This window comes from Photinus pyralis, unplaced genomic scaffold (assembly GCF_008802855.1).
Source record: "Photinus pyralis isolate 1611_PpyrPB1 unplaced genomic scaffold, Ppyr1.3 Ppyr1.4_LG5, whole genome shotgun sequence".
Lineage (NCBI taxonomy): Eukaryota > Metazoa > Arthropoda > Insecta > Coleoptera > Lampyridae > Photinus > Photinus pyralis.
The window spans coordinates 34994904-35012907 of NW_022170596.1; the positions used below are offsets into that span (position 1 = coordinate 34994904).

Below are 18004 nucleotides of genomic sequence, written 5' to 3' on the forward strand. Positions count from 1 at the left end.
AATTAATGCTTGAATAGCGTACTACAACTACTTGCAACCAACATTCAAAATCAAATACGTCAAAAAGCGCGAAGGTCTCTGAAGGAGATCAGCGTACTCAACATAATCGTACCGCGTTCAAAATTGATTATGTATTAACAAGGAATTACGAACAAATAACGACGTTTAAATAATCCTTGAAGAGGAGTTATCCAATTAATTACGAACTTACTAGTTAACCTAATAATAATTAATTAATTAAATAATAATTAATACCTTATATGAGGCGCTTAAATGCAAAGTGCGACATGTCACAAATTAAGGAAAATTACAGTGACTTTATAGAGACAGTGGCGACAACAGGGTATCTCGTTTTTGATTGGTCGTTGGTTCCGGTCGCCATATTGGAGCTAAATTCCAAACTGGCCAATAGAAAACCTTCAAAACGACGCGGTGCACTCCGTGCTATAATTATTAATTATACTGTTTTGACAGTGTCACCTGTAATTGTCACGGCTTCATGTTACTAGTTTACACTTTGCTTCTTGTATTTGCTTTATTTTACGTTTTCCGTCTCCAGTTTTATATAAACTCGATTTTTAAAGACGCATATAGTTTGGATTTATTACGATATTATAAGGTATGTAATCCGCTTAGTGTTTTTAGATGTAAAACTGTGCCTAACCTTACGACTGGTAATTGATGTAAAATTTTTTTCAGAAGCCCTAAATACCTAATGAGTTTAGATAGAAAACTGGTTAGAGAAGCAGCTTATCCGAAATTTAGCAGCAAATTCAATTGTGATCGTAAATACGTTTGAATTGGTTTCATGTTTGCTGGAGCACATGGAATATTGATCTCTTGTACTCCGTGGACTAGATCAACGTGTTTTGTCTTCCATTTAAGAGACTAAAGAAATACTTTTAAGTCCGGAAGGAGCAACACGCGACAGGGGACAAGAAGTGACAGAAGACACTGAAATGTCAAACACAATTTAATGATTATTTATATGTACATTTTGGATATTGCACCATATTTCATACTTATTATACCGTTTTCCATATACCCATACCATTTTGAATTTGGGAGGCATTTGTTTTCCCATAGGTTGTTCTGCAAAGCTTTAAACGATCATTTCTGCGCCGTTCGTTTTGAACAAGAATCTTTACTTAAATGAAACTGACATTTATTATTCTACGCTCACAATTTGACATGACAAGGTATATTGATCTTACAATCAATTTTTTAGCTCCAATATGGCGGATTATGATAAGTTGTCGCCACTGTCCTTATAAAGTCACTGTAAGGAAAATGAGTTAACAGCACCATCTTGTGTAGAATTTAATACTTCATAAATCTAATGAACATTCTGTTGCAAAATGCGATGTTATAATAGGTAATTTTCATACTGAAAAGTTGGTAAATAGAAATTTTTTGTGCAAAGTGCGACCTGTCAAAAATTTTTGAATTATATTTGCATTTAGAGCCTATATGGCATATGTCAGAGTTCCAAAATTATGCATAAATGATAAGAAACGACCTTTTTATATTATGATCAAATCGCCGGCAATTTTTTGTGAACATCCATGCGAGTAGCAGTTTTTTGCAATTAAGACGTAAAGGTAAATTGAGAATGCCCATAACTTGAAAATAAAACTTGAAATAGGGCACTATTGAATCCTAAAAAGCATTAACATGTAACAATCTTCGGTCACACCAATTAACATACCTCTAATTAATAAGAGAACTATTCTAGAAAATAATAATATTACAGCAACGATCGACTTAGATCCTCATGTAAAGCGAAGAGAATTTCTAAAAAGATTGTATGAGATAATGAATAGTCTAGCAAATGGCGATTGGCGGCCAGTTACGTATTGAATGAATCCAATTAAAGCATCCAAACTGGAGAAAATGTAGAAACTCTATCAACAATAAAATTCTACAAAACATAGGTTAAACAGCCATAATGTAACATACCTATTATAATACTTAAAAATTTCCAATTAAACCCATAAGTACTTCAATGATACACCCCGCTTAAGGTTGTTTTGTTACCCAATAAATGAAGTTATACATCACTGGATGGCAGCACGTGTACAAGTATTTACGTAGCCAGTTTTACGCAGCACAATTTGTAATCTCACGTCCGCCTTACGCAGCACAACTTAAAGTATACTACTCTATGACAAGATATAGTACATATCGTCAGTAAACTATAGTCCATATGCGCAGCAATGTAACATAAATTATTAAATCGTAAATGAAACGTCATTTATAACGCGACCGATAGTTGTATTTAATAATATGCACCTGAAATGCAATGTAAAAATCCGTTCCCTACGAGTGAAAGTTTCTCAAAACCAGCCGTACGGAGTCAGCGGTTCTCAATACAACATCCGTTGCGCTATAAATGACATTTGATTTAAGACTTATAATATATATTGGTCAGCATATGGTGTAGGTACCTTTCTCAATATTTATACCTGAGAAGCATAAATAATAAAAAATACACGTTTTGAAGCACCACGAAGCCGAATCAAACAAAATCTGGATTATCTCTATCTGTCTGTCTGTCGGTATTCTCATTTTCAGGTAAACGACTGAACCGATTGGAACCAAATTTGGTACATATATGTTTAGACATACCTAAAAGGAAGAGCAGAAAAGCTTTTGGGTAGAATCACGCATGTGCAGATATGCCGGTAGTATAGGTAAATGCTGCGATAAGTTTGCCTTTACTAGAAGCACATGTGGTTAAAATTTCAAAAAATAGCCGATTAAGAAAGATGATATCGCTCAGCTTCCGCATGACACATTTAATTTTTACTATGTGCCTTGTTTTTCTTTACTAATTTCAAAGAAATGACTATAAAGTTGGCACATTGCGCAGTATGCGTATGCGCACATCTGGTTTTTACCATATATGCGATATGTCGCCAAGCGGAAAACATATTCTTGGTAACGATTCTACTAGTTGTGTGTCCATTGGTAATAATGCATGCGAATATCTTAATAAATCAACAGTTGTCTTCTGTACGCGCAGACCATGCGCATATTATGTTTTAAATGTAGGTACCAGGTTAGTAGGTATTGTTTCTAACAAGAAAAGAGATATAAAGGATGATGAATATGTAATAATACCAGAGACATGGAAATAATACCTACATAACTGGTTTTAACTTTACCAGCCGCTGGTCAGGCGCAGGAGCAAGCAATTGGTGTAAATTTTCTTGGTTCTTGGTTGTTACTATACCCTAAGCTACCGAATGCAAACAGAACGAACTAAATATCTTGAAAACTGTAAAAGTAGATGCAGCTTCGAGTGGACCGACGGAGAAAGTGCCAATAATGGCGCCTTCCAACATGTATTGGAAAATGCGCTAGAACTGCCCTCTGCCATATTCGCTATGCGCACCACTTTTTTGTAAGACGAACATTTGGTGCAATATGTTTAGGTTATTTCAACGATGAAGTGCGCATAATTTTTTTTTAAAGTCACACGAAGAAACTGTCCGCAATTGCAGTTCCAAATATAAAATTTTGGGGGGACCAGACTTTTCACACGCCCGTTTAAGGGTGCATCTTTGGAAATACAAAATTAGAAAGAATACATCCAAAATCCCAGAGAGTCTTACTTGTTGTGTTCATAAGAAGAAAATGTAACTAGAAACGCAAATTTGGTACCGTTCGGGGGTGTAGCTCCAAGACATAGATTAAAAAATCTATGTCCAAAGCGACACATTTTATCTGCGTCGTGCAAGTACTGGTTGCAATTTAAAAAATGTCCCTTTTTTTAATTAAAAACTTGTTTCCAGCCCCACCCCCATTCACCACCCTTAATCAAGTTCTTAGGGGATTGAGATTTTATCTGTGGCATTATTAAGAGGTAAAAACATAAGTGTTTTATGAGATCCGATTATCGCTATTGTGGTACATATCAGAGCCCCACTGTAGCCTCAATATTAGACCAAAAAATCCGATACAACTGAATACCGAACGATTCTCGAGATCTTCGCACATGCATCTTTTTTACAACGCAGGGATTGATTCTGTTCCACCAGACATAGCTTGTAAAACAAATTTTTGAATTAGCATTACTTTTACTTTTATACGAGGTGGGAGGTGCATATACATACAAAATTTCATTTAAATATAACAAATAAAAAAAATGGGATTGCTCAAATACAAAAGTTGGGTTGCACATGCGCAATTTTTTAAAAATTCATCTACTAACACAGAAAACCGGATATTCATATGTTCTTTGTAACAAGAATTATAACAGAACCCTTTTTTTGTAGGTTTGGGCAGTTTTTGGGTTGTAACTTTTTGGCCCGTTAGTCTACATAGCCAAAAAACAATAGGGACCTTTCTTATATCCTGAAGAACATGTGTGTCTATTTTCAAAGCGATCGGACGTTTCTACACAAAGTTATCGTGCACAGGGACAGACAGACGGACAGCAATACAAAATTATAAACGATCGCGAGGGTCGTTAATGATAAAATATTTCTATAAAACCCAAGGACCTTGATAAAACCAGAGCATTAAAAGTTGACCAATATATTATGTATATAAGTATTGACATTGATTATACACACTATATAAATCAAGTGTATTGATAAGAATCCCAAAATAAATCCAAACACAAAGCCAGTAACAGGTGATGTATTGTATACCTGAAAATTTGACAGAGCAAGAATAAATGATCTGTGGAATAAATTACAATCCTGTTTGTAGCATAATGTAGGACGTATCTAATTACGATAACAAACAAAACACCACCTTTATCTCTAAGAACAAGGTCAGCCTTTGGCGATAATATCCATGTGATAAATTGATGTAAGTATATTACAGGTTGCTATTCTTCGTTAATAGGTCACTGCGTTACCTAAACGTCCATACTGTATACAGACTTTAGCTACACGCTAACAGCGCCATCTTACACGAAATCCACAAATTAAATTACAGGAAAAACGTGGAATTTGATGGCGGCACTCACATTTTAGCGATCAGGCACTAAAATGTACAAAACTTGAAAAATAAGTAAGTTTCATCCGAAACCAAAATACTACATCATTCTTCAGGGTACTACTTGTGACAAGACACTAATAGTTTGCTACACTATTTGATATTTATTTAGTGGTGTACCTTTAAAGGTTACGTAATATTTTTTTTTCTTTTGTATTAATGCGAAATATGTAGGTATCTCATCACGTAGTTGTCTCAGATGAAGGTGTTACGAATTATCTTTTACGAAAAAAGTAAAAATATTTTGAAATTTGTACATTTGAAATTTGAATTTATATTAACCTCACATTTTGGTGTTAATCCCCCCTTAAATTATCTACCAACGAAGAAAGAATCAGACGGAAAAGGTAAGCTAACGCGCATATCGCCCTCGCCTCGCAAGAACCAATCATAATTCGTCAAGTCCTACATACACTACAATTTGGAAAATACAGTGATCCCCAAACAAACCAAAAAACAGTGATACTCGACCAACGATAATTTATAAGTACAAAAATAAAACTGAGATATCACTTACATTTTGCATCATTCATGGAACGTAATATGTAGTTCAAAATCAACTTAAAATCGTAACTAGATATTTCGAAAAACTGATAACGGCATGCCTATAGTTATTAACGTCATTAGGCCGATATGTGTCAAATAACGGACGCTATTGAATTTTATAAACCGAGGCGTGAATTACGCTTCGACACCGCGCCACAGCGAGGAGTAAATTTTTAGCCGGGGAAACCAATTCAACTGCGGTGTGTGATGGTTTTTCTATGTCGGGGGGATTTTATTTTGATGTTGTTGGGAGTTTATTTTCATGTTGTGGGGAGTTTATTTGGCAGCGGTGTAAGTTTTTGTCTACTACTCGTATTTCAACTTACCCTGCATCTGTTTAATTTTGGAACAAACTGTGCCTCATACACGAGCGATAGGTTCGTGTGCTGCAGTTGCAAATGCTGCTCTTGTTTTCTTAATAAAAGACTACCACTTTAACATTGACGCAATAAATAAGAGTTTATATTATGTTGTTTTGGTCTGGCCGGAAATCTCAACAGTCTCAACCTTGGCCCCAACTTTCTCAATTGAATATACTCGTACATACCTTCAGTAAAATTTTGTTTTCAGAAGACAAATTTTGAACAACTGGAAGTCACATTTGTAAAATGTTTTCAATGCACCTAGTGTACATGATTGTGTAAATACAATTGCTATTCATGATTACAATGAAAATTTTATGCGCATAAAGAGAGCAGCGTTTTAGTTCAATTCACAACTGCAATAACAATCTCTTTAGAAAATTAGAACGCCATTAAACTTTTTAGATGGATTATAGCAATTTCATTTGAAATTCGTATTAAAGTGCTACGCTGATAAATTTTCTGAAAACAAAATGGTATTTATTATACGAAAAAGGAACTTAAACCGTTAATTTGTTTCAGGGTGGAGTAAATGGACGGACTGGTCTAGCTGCAGTGTATCGTGTTCCGCAGGAATACAACAGCGAGTTCGTCATTGTCTACTTAGTGATTGTCCAGGATTTAATGTAGAACAGAGACATTGTAATCTATTTGGGTATGTTTAGTATAATTAATAGTTAAGCCAAGTTAAATTAACTTTTAGTGATAATGTGACTTTGCGACCAACATGAATTATTACTTTGAATTTTCTTATGTAGATGTATCGATGCGGTCAATCCATTAAGTTTAGAGGATGGAAAGTTTTTCCATCCTTCGAGGGATCGCTGGCAAAAAGTTCCGGATAGACCGACAGCCTGGCGCCTAAAACCAAACTCGTATATTTGGCTGCCCTCCTCTCAATTGTTTCCTGATTTAAACGGTCGAGCGTTTCCAAAGGAATTTACCCTTTTTATTACGCTACGGCTTCAAAATGATGTGAGTAATTCCAATAATTTTAGACATTAATTAATTTTCGACAGCTTCTGTATCTAATGAACTTGTTGAAATATTGTTCACGAGAGAGTAAAGTTACTGAAGGGTTTGTAATTTTATCGAATAATGTAGCTAGGTACGTATAAATGCGCTATAACTTGTAATGTAAGCATTTTTATGTACGACTGCTTGATAATGCGGTGATTACAGTAGCAATTAGTGGCCATAATTTGCAATATTATGGCCTAGTCCATAATGATAAAGTAAAACGGCCGTCTGTCAATGTGACAGTCGTACTTAGGTGTCAATCCAAGGTAAATTCAAGTATTTTAGAAATACTTGACATCTGATGTCAATGATAGGTATATAGATATAGATTTTATCGTTTATTGAATTCCATGAAATTCTCATTTTTAAGGGTTGCTGCAGTCGTACATAAAGCTTTGTACTCGGCTTTGTATGTATCGCGTCCATAAATAGGCTTTATGGGGACTCGCCTTGTTTATTTGTACCTCGCTCGCAAGCTCGCTCGGCTAAATAAACGGCTCGTCCATAAAGACCCAGTTTATGTGCTTGATATATAAATAACTATTATTTAAAATTTTTCATAACAGTTTTGTTACACGTGCTTGATGTTTAGTTTAAGCACACAATTCGCCAGGCGAAACCAATTCCTTATAGCGAAGATTACATGACTTTCACATTTATTTAATTGGACATTGAATAATTTTTGCTTATAGAGGGAAATTTTTATGGAAAGACAGAGTATAGTTCTGAACGGCCCCTCAACATAACTATAACCAAAGATCATACTTGATCGAATAACGATGTGATACGATACTTAGCAGCAGAGGTCGAGAAGCGACCGCAATCTCGACTTAGCATATCTTCACTCAATGACTCATCGCCTATACTCAGGGCTGAGCCACCGTTATTATTTTCATGTCAAAACGATGGACATTTCGCGGCAATTTCGAATCAGGGTAGCAGTCGGTGTTGAAACTGGCTGTTCTTTTTATACTTAGACAAATGAAAAAAGAAATTTAATTTCAGCGTAAGAAAAGAAAAGAAAAGTGAATTAGAACATATAAAATATATTACGCTCACAAGCAGGCGATATCAGGGAAACCTTATTCGGGACACAAACCCTGGCATAGTCCACATAAACACACGAATTAGATTTTAACAAAGACAACAAAACTAAAAGAAAATCCACAAAACATTCTAATTGTGTAACAGTAAAAATCAGGTCGCCAATTTCAAGATTCTAGGAATGTCATATTTTTTCCAAAAACATCAACGTGCATCGTTCCAACTGGTTGTCTGTCATCGGAAGGGCGATAACTTTCGCCTAACTTGTTCGCCGATCATTCTGTTTTCGTCCTGGTAAAATTCGAACCGCAGCCTTTTTTACCGAAGACGCGTTTCTTTCGATTTCTCCATGAATATTAAAACATCGCAGGCGTAGTTCACAAACCATTTTGTTGATTTCAAATCTTGAGGTTGATATCTAAATAAACCGGGAAACATTAATCTGAACATCAGTTACAAAAATATCACACTTGCATCGATGGCTTGTTGCCACATGTAAACAATTTTCTCTGCCAATGTGTCGGCTATAATATTGTTTGGATATTCCCCATACTTATATTTTAGATGGGATTGAAAACGCAATGGTAGGGAGACAACCGTAGTACTGCATGTCCATTTTCTACTGCCATCTTATCAGCAGCATACCGTTTTAAAGATTTTGTTTCTGAAGTAACACATTTTTAGTCTCGAAACTAGAAGCATTACTACGAATAAATTATTCTGCATGGAATTTAAGGAAACAAACTTTGCAACATCACCAACATCTACTTTTAATGCATCATTTGGAAACTCAGCATTTATGTGCTGTAGCCATGCTTGTAGTTCTAGTTCTAAAGTTGGCAACAACTGGTACCCGAACAACTTAAGAAAACTGTATTGGTTCATTTCCCCATGCCCCCTGCATCATTTGTTTTTGACGCAAAAATTGAAGATGCTCCGGTAATAAAACCATTCCTGTTTCCTGCATGTAAAACCCCATATCTTAAATAGTTATAAGATGATATTGTTCTCACCAATACCAATATCAGTATGTTACCTGCGTCCCTCGGGTTTAATGTTTTTTTACGCTTTTTGATCAGTTGTCTGGTCATCACTTACACATTGTTCCATTTTGAAATACCCACGTTTCATTCAAAAAGACACATTGGCGTCCAGTCTCAGATTGCATATATTTTACATACGCACGTAAAAATGCGAACTCTTGATAGTTCGATATTGGGTAACTCCATTAAACCTTTTCTTGAATTATCTTTTTGATAGCGGAAGTCAATTATTCTCAACAACTTTTCTTAAGGAACTTTTGGACCCATTAAATACATCTTTCTCTGTTAGAACTTGCTAACGGGATTGAAGCGTAAACTGATCATAATCTCTACAGCTACACAAATATTAATTTAATACGAGGATTGTTGAATAGAAACACGTTTGATCTATGCAGCCATGACCTGGTCGTCATGGCAACCGAATTAATTTGTTTAAATTGTTTGCTTACATACTAGCAAAGAGTGTGGTTATTCTTTGATACTAGCACAGATCTACACATACACAGATTGCTAACCTTATGCATTTTTTGGGAAACAAATTTAGGTATACTTAAAAGCGCCCTCTATTGCGGAGCAGTATAAACATGTATCGTTTAAAACTGTAATATGACGCTTATGGACTTATGCGTTAGATGTCGCTGAAACAAAATTAAAGCGCTAAAGTTTGCACAATTCGAATTCCTTAATATTCGTTTTATTACAGTGGTATGACATGATAGGAGGTACGTTGAGCCATAATTGTTTAATTTAACACTGGAGCTACTCATTCGTCGTAAGGGAGTTATTAAAAGCGGGTCCCTGTGGACACAGATACACACGAACATAGGGCAGGTTCTTAAATAATCGTGAAGGTTTTTTGAAGTTGGCGGAAACTATTTGCGGCTTTAAATGTCTTAACAGATTGCTAACCGCAAAGGCATACTTAAAAACTATGTATATCTCTGCCATCATTAACGTTACACTCTTTACCACGCCAATAAAAGATAGGGAGGTTATTTTCGAAAAGTTGATAGTTTTCGAGTTGTAAGCACAAAACTGCTAAAAAAATATCTTTTTCAACTTTTTTTGTATTTTTTTCAATGTTGCGTCATGAAATTTTGTTAGCAAACCTCAGATTCGGATTCAGCACCCCAAAAAACATATAGAATCAAAGAAATCGAAACTACCCCACAACTTTCCTGGTAAAAATACAATTAAACTGGATTATATGCATACTTTACCGCTTTAAATTTTTTGCAGCGACATCTAATGCATAAATCCATAAGCGTCATATTACAGTTTTAAACGGTACATGTTTATACTGCTCCGCAATAGAGGGCGCTTTTAAGTATACCTCAATTTGTTTCCCAAAAAATGCATAAGGTTAGCAATCTGTGTATGTGTAGATCTGTGATACTAGTAAAGCATCTGACAAAACTATTTGCAGTTTGCTCTTTTCTATTTGTTGGGACTGCGTTTGAAAATGGCATCCATGATAGAAAATCCATCCAAAGATAACTGTCGTGCTGTTATTCAATTTTTGGCCGCTGAAGGACGTCAGCCAACGAAAATTTATACGAGAATGAAAACTGTATATGCGATATACAGACACTCTGCAGGGCTTACGGGTCAGCATCAAGAATATACGTCCCGGGAAGCTCACAAATGGGGTCATTCTTCTGCATGATAATTGCCGACCACAATGTAGCCCAGCCGATTCAAGAACTGCTTAGTCGCATGAAGTGGAAAGTCTTACAACATCCGCCTTACAGTCCCGGCTTGTCACCTTGCGATTACCATGTTTTTGGCCCATTAAAGCAATAATTACTAAAAGGACGGCGGTTCAAATGGGACGCTGAGGTAGTGTTTGCGGTTAGGGAATGGTTCCTTAAGCAGCCTCAAGAAATTTACGAGCACGGAATTTACAGATTAGTACAAAAGTGGGATTCATGCCTTAATGTTAATGGAGATTTCTTTTGAAATCGTTGTATAAAAAATGTTGTACAGACTCTAAACGTGTTCCTAATATAATCTTTGCACATTTCACATAAAATCATTTACATTCAAACATTCAACGTGTGTTTTAACTTACTGTGTTGGATCATGTCGTAGATGGAGTTCCGAATCGCTGCTTGTGTGTAACCATCCACATCACTACCGGGTTTCTTACATTGCCTTGTTTTTAGCACTTTTTAGGGCTTTGCCCGTTTAAGAAATTTCTGACATAGAAGTCACTGTTCGCAGGTAATGCATCCGCAACTCTCTTGTTAGTGTATACGAATTCTTATATTACTAAAGTAACCACTCACTTATCTTACTGCTACGACTGGTAAAACTGGACCACCATTACCTCTCTTGTTCAAAATAACGAATCAGATTAAAAATAAGTTACTTACTTTTTATTGGTAAACCCGATGGCATTTTTGGCGCAGTATATCGCAGTGAGACTTACGGAAGTTATGCTTCTATAATTGCTGGCCCGTGTCGCGTAGTTGAGTTGAAGCTCGACTACAGTACTAAGGGTCTATATAGTTCGAATCCGGGTTCGGGCATGGATATTTGTATATGTATAGTGGATTTTTTACATAGCGTTACATAAACATAATTGGAGTTACAGAGTGTAATTAGATTACTTTATGAATACTCGAGATTTTTAAGAAGTTGACTAAATTGTACACCTTCTCTTCACAATCATGTAGGATATCCTTTAGAGTACCTTGTATCCCTGATCTTTCACGATATTTGGGTTCGATTTAGATACGTTAAATTCTCAGAACTGTTCTGTCATCTAAAACTAAGAGAATTAGAAAGGTGATCAGGGCGATAAACAACTATAGCCTAGACAATGAGTGCTCAAAAGAGTCATTTGGAGCGCATGAAATATACACGAAAGTTTTTGGTTGCACAGCTCCGTTACGCGTACTTAGTAAATAAACATACTATAAGTTTCCGCCCCTGCGAGTTGAGCATAAACCATAAAGTGGCAAATTTCCTATAAGATTGGTGCTGTACATATTAGTCGAACGCAGAACCAAATTTAGAGCCTGGTGTTAGTATTGCTTTTATTCAAAGTGCATATGTATCAAATTTCATGTAAAGACTTTTATAAATAAGAAAGTTGGCATTTCACATGCGCAAAACCAAAGTTTGAAACTGTCCATTAGATTAGATTTGCTTTTATTCCACATGCTAATGTATCAAATGGTCGAGATGCGAAAAGGTTACTGTGAATGTTGAATCGATTAGACTAAACTTTTGGCATTCGTATTTATGGCTAAAGCATGTGTGGAATTTGATGCAATTCGGTTCATAACTATCGGAGATGTCAAAAGAGCTTACCTTATTTTTTGCTTACCTTGCCGATGTACAAATTTAATAAAACATCTACCTGCAAAATTTCATCGTAATCGGCCCACTCGTTTCGAGATATCGTGCTAACACACAGACAAACGGACGGACAAACGAACAGGCGGAAAGACACAACAAAATTATAAACTCGCTAAGAGTACGGTAATAAAAATATTCGACAAATAGATTTCTGGCAAAGAAAAAACAATATACGATCTGTAGGTCGGTGGTCTCGAATGGAGTTCCTGGCTTCTTACAACGTGTAGACTGTATAGGGAAATGGGGTTTACCCAAATGGTGGATAAGTGATATAAACCTATAAGTGGACAGTGGACACTGCACTCTGATTTTTTTACTTATCTCAGCAGCTTTTCGGACTCTCTTGAGTCGCTCCTCTTGCTCATTGCTTTGTTTCTTTCTCATACCAATTAATGTAAATTGTGCGCGGTGCCTGTAAAACGAATTGAATTGAATCTGTTAGATCTTGTTTTGTTTTAACTTTGAAATTTGGCCAGTAATGTGCACTGCGGTCACTATTCCCCTGCAGTGGATCGCTAACTTGCTTCATTGCTTATGGAATATAATTCTTATACGTATATATTAAGTAATTTATTTAGTATTAACGAGTTCGTAGCGAGTTCACAATTTTGCGCTCTGTCCGTTACCACAATATCTCGAAGACGAATGGACCGATTACGATGAAATGTTGCAGGTGGAGTCTTTGTCAAACGTGTAGATCGGTGTTCGTGAATTGGTAATGTAAGCCAAAAAATAAGGAAGGCTCTTTTTACATCTCCGTTAGTAATTAATCGAATTGCGTCAAATGAGCATATGATACAGCAATGCCAAGTTATGCTATACCCATGAACTCGATTGGTATATTTGTCTAATTTAGTTATAGGTACCTACTTATTAAAATTTAGGACCGCTATCTCTACATTCTAAGAACATTAGAAAATTAAATTACTTGTAGGTTAATTTCAGTGTAGTGCATGGTTCAATGATAAATAGAGCACATCGAGTAGTAAAAAGGCAGTTCTAGTTTTGTTTGCCAGTATAAAAAAGGGTATCCTGTGTACAATATAAAAAGATGTAAACCAAATCCTAAGCAAAGATTTCTTCCAGACTTTGATGTCCGACACTTAAGAATTCACTACCGTATCTTGAAAAAGTTGGAGTGATATACATACATGGAAAAGCGATCTATGTTAGGCTGTGTTTACGTAAACATTGCATCCCTTACGATATTGTATAGTAATGAAACATATTTCTAGAAAGCAAGTACAAGGCGTTTTGCGATTTCTGAGAACTGAGTGATACAAGAACTGGAAAAATTTTCACTAAATATATTTGACACAATTCAATAGTGTTCGGAGAAACAAATCGAGCGGAAAAATGAACCATTGTGGATAAATGTATCACATTTTCAAATTAATTATAATATTAAAACCGCTTTTGGTCAAAGAAGCTTATTTACTTCACGCTGTTTAATCATAATTATTAAGACTGTATTTAGGGTGATTTATTTTGCCACGAACGAAGTAGGTTATCTGGAAGACGCGAAAGAAGGAAAAATCGGAAATTTAGAATGGAAGCTCTTATAAAACCTTCCTAAAAGAAATAGGCCATTTCGACTAACGAAGCTGAAGTCTACTTCCGTTGCAAATGGAAGTCTGTTATAATTAACGCAGTGACTTTCAATTTTGTTACAACTTGTTATACCTGCCTTTCTCAACACCATGCTATCTCTGAAATTGCACATATTATAATACTATTGCTGTGCATATGTGTATTGTTTGCACCAGATACCTATACTTGGGTATGACTCATCGATGTATATCGTAATAATAAGCTTATGGTTTACTGCGTCTGTTATACAGTCGTATAGACATTACAAGTCGTTAGATAAGGATGGCAAGTCACAACATAAGTCTGCTGTATATAATTAATATTAGTTATTAGCGACCGAAAACCTAGATTTTTGTCTAAATTGTCCCGAAGATATGTACGAAGAAACAGAAAGAATACGGCGACGAAAAGTGAAGGATATGTTAATAAATTGAAATTGAAGTTCTCCACTACGAAGGAAAAATCACGCTACCCGGTAAGGCGTTTTCGAAAGGTTAAACAGACTTAACGAATGGCAAAAGTCCTCCAAATGCCACGAAGTCCTGGAACTTGGTTAAAAAAATTAGACTCCCGCGTGTCTTCAATTATTTTTATTCCTTCCTACTTCCTACTTGCGGCTTTTGTTATTCCATTTTTGAAGTTTATCTTTTTTTTTGCTTTTCTCACCACGGAGTTTTATCATAATCTTCTCAATTCAAGGCGTTGCGAAAATCTACACTTTAATTTTCTTATTAAAATGCGTCGCGCGAAAAGAAGACGCTCCTAGTATCTCGCGAAAAAAACAAGTTTTCTTATGGTTGTTATTTACCAGCTCGGCAAGGGCAAAAGCTTCACTACTATAAAATCGCTACATCGACGTCCTATTTTTTCGCTAGAAAGCCTATCCTCACGATGAAGGATGTACTTTAATGCCAGTAATTTATACTATAATTTTCTCGAAACATTTCATGGCACCAGGTCTCGTGGTGTTGACGGAAGCGGGCTGCATGATTCGCGTAGCACAAAGCCCTGGGGAGGTGTTGGCGTATTTCCACGCTACGGGGAGGTTGCGTGGTCTTAGTTGATGCTTCATTATAGGACAGTTCGGTTTCGTCATTGTAATTCTTCACTATAAGAACAGTTCGGCCATGTCGATTTCCTCACTATTGGCATAGAGTAAATATATTATTTACTCTATGCTATTAGGGAGCTCGGTTTGGTCCTACTGGTTACTATAGGACAACACGCAATAGAATGAATTCTATCGCATACGCGTCGCCCTGTTCGTCGGTAGGGTTGATTGTTTTGCACAACGTGGGACAAACACCGTGTTGATTTTGCCGAATATTTCCCTCATATGTCATAAATGCCATATGAGGTGTGCAATTATCGCTCAATTACAGCGATAATTGCACTGTAGAAAGCGAAAGAGCCCTGCGATAATTGCACTGTCCATATCCATGGCAACTGGCAACTCCTTTGGACACTTTCATAATTATGTCGAAAATTTCACACCAACCATTTTCGTCTAATGAAATGCAGATTTCGTCTCACGTTATCATGGTAACCGAGGTATTTATCGGAAATTTTTGCCTGTAGGGGTAACCTAGAGCGAATTATAGTGGAAATTTTTTGACGTCATAAGAGAACGTTTTGACATAAAACGTCACTTACCCGCGTTATAAGAAAATATTGTAGCAGAAATAAACACCATTGGGGTAGATATTAAATCCATAATCATCCACAATCATTGCCAATTCCTTCACAGATATGTTTTCCCTATCGAATTCATAACTTTTTTCAGAGTAAAAGTCAGGCTTCCAAACACTTGACTTGGATTCCTTACTATTCTGGGGCGTTAAGGTGCTGAATTTCGCTACGAATAGCTTCTGTATTTTCTTGACCGAATCGAATCATTTCGTTCACGCTCACAATAAACTACTGTCAACGGCAATTTCAATTCAAATCTAAAATGTCATCCAAAGGCTATCTTGATCTACCTACTTTCAAAGAGAGAACAAATTTTCAAATGAGTCGTTGAGGTTCAATATGGTGTGAAATTTTCTTACCGAATACCACACGTGCTTGAATTATTCTACAAATTTGTTCTTGCTCACGAATATTTTGACGAAAATTAACCCTCGCCTTCGGCTCGGGTTAATTTTCAAAATATTCGTGAGCTCGAACAAATTTCCGGAAATAATTCAAGCACTAGTGGTATTACATGTGAATATTTCCCGAACAAGCATTACTTGTCAAACTGACGTTACCTACTTATAAATTGTCCCATAAATTACACTCGTGCATCAAAATAAACCTGATAATTTTTTATTCAAGCATGTTGTCAGTAAAAAAACTGCATTCGGTCATTTTCATATTTGTTTAAAAGAGCCCTCCACCTTCGGTGTCGGGCTCTTTCGCCAAAATATGAAAATAAACTCATGCAGTTTTTAGACAACATGCTTTCAAAAAAATTATCGGTAATTTTGATGCACTTGTGCAATTACCTACGATAATTATGGTGTGGTGCGTATCGGTTACCATATCCGCTTCTGTTCTTTTGTGTTGCGTTGGTGAAGCGGTTGCTGTATCGTCGAGGACTACCGTTTTACCTCGATCTGTCGAGTTTTTGGTGTCCATTTATTGACAGGGTATGGTCCTGCGTACGGAGTTTGCGATTTCGATGCACAAGCACGTGAGGAGGGTCGAGTTCCCAATTCTCTTATGGTCTGGAACTCTGTCCTTTCTGCCGTTAGGTTGTCTGTTGTGTAAATCGAACTTGATTTCCAAAAGTGTTCCAAATGTTACTCGACAGCAACTTATTTTTGATCGCATAGTACATGTAGATATTGTAGCAATAAGGAAGTCTAAATAAACATATATGAAATTGTTTTTCATTTCATAATAAGATATGGACTTCATCAATCATCATAAAATACCTTGGTTTTATCGTTGTTGTTAGGTAGCCGTGCAAAATCTAAAGTTTCCTCGATGGGCGCAAAGATCAGCGTAGAAAATCGCCTTATCGCCATTGAGTTGAGTTAGGATCAGCAATGCATGGGCACGACTGCTCAGCACTACGCTCAGCATATGCTATCCATGAGATCATTAATATTATTCGAAATGTCCAAATACAGGACCTTTATAATTCCTCCAAACTGGAGTACAATGCTCCCACACTCACCTTCCGCCCCCCTTCCCTCCGAAAAATTTTTACAACCGCCCTCCAGAGTTTAAACTGGAGTATATAATGCCTCCACAGTCACCTCCGCACGCCTTTCCTCCGACAAATCGTTATGACCTTTATTTGGTTTTCAATGTTGTAGGGTTATTAACCCTTCTATGTAGTCACCTTCAAATGACATTCGCACTAAAAAATCTGTTTAAGGCTGTTAACCTTTGGGAGCTCTATTTAGGTTTGAAAGTCGCGGCCAGGGAGAGATAACTGGGACTTCTATTTAGTTTTCAAAGTCACCGCTAGGGGGCGAGTCAGATGACCTTCAGGAGTTTTGGAAATCGTCTTATGGGATTTTTCATGTAGTTGAGTTAGTATCGGCCATATATAGCTACTTGTTATCTGACTGTTACACCGATGTCATTATGTAGACACTTTTATTACGTCACCACATGAATAATGCTATTTTTCTGTATGCTTTAATTCGCTTGCTAATTAGTTTTATTGGGCTCTTGTCAAGGTTTTTCTTTCGCCGTACCCTTTCTAAATAAACAAGTGAATGAATAACATAAAAGAAATAAAAATTTATTCAAATCTTACAACTGCTTGTGCTTACAGCAATCGACCTATGAAACTAACTAAACATCAACTAAACTAATCACCCTACCAGAGACACATTAATCTAGACTAATTGAGAAGTCTGTCCCGGCTTTATGGTCGGGTGTTCGAGCCTGGGTTGAGGTGAAATTTTTCATCTGTGGCAGAGATGGGAATTACCTTAGACCAGTTTCGAGCATTCTGTCGGCCACTCCGAATTAGGTTTTCCTGCAGTTTTCCTAATTCGTAAGGTAAATCCCGGAGTAGTATAG

General features: G+C 36.4%; 1 protein-coding gene and 1 long non-coding RNA gene across 4 annotated transcripts in view; one reads left to right on the plus strand and one right to left on the minus strand.

Annotated features, from left to right (window-relative positions):
- Window positions 1-1307: 1307 nt before the first annotated feature.
- Window positions 1308-2049, minus strand: LOC116170109. Of its 3 annotated transcripts, none has more exons than XR_004145158.1 (3): window positions 1960-2049; window positions 1709-1904; window positions 1308-1659 (listed from the first exon to the last, which is right to left on the minus strand). It is a non-coding gene; the product is annotated as an uncharacterized LOC116170109 (long non-coding RNA). The 3 variants fall into 3 exon arrangements; XR_004145157.1 differs by having other exon boundaries at window positions 1709-1921; XR_004145159.1 differs by having other exon boundaries at window positions 1709-1921; window positions 1972-2044.
- Window positions 2050-5541: 3492 nt separating this feature from the next.
- The window catches only part of LOC116170705 (protein kinase C-binding protein NELL2), a 28390-nt gene continuing 15927 nt past the window's right edge, over window positions 5542-18004 (plus strand). The window contains exons 1-3 of the mRNA XM_031487209.1: window positions 5542-5548; window positions 6441-6573; window positions 6677-6893. Coding sequence (XP_031343069.1) covers window positions 5542-5548; window positions 6441-6573; window positions 6677-6893 — 357 coding nt within the window. The remainder of the gene's footprint in view (window positions 5549-6440; window positions 6574-6676; window positions 6894-18004) is intronic.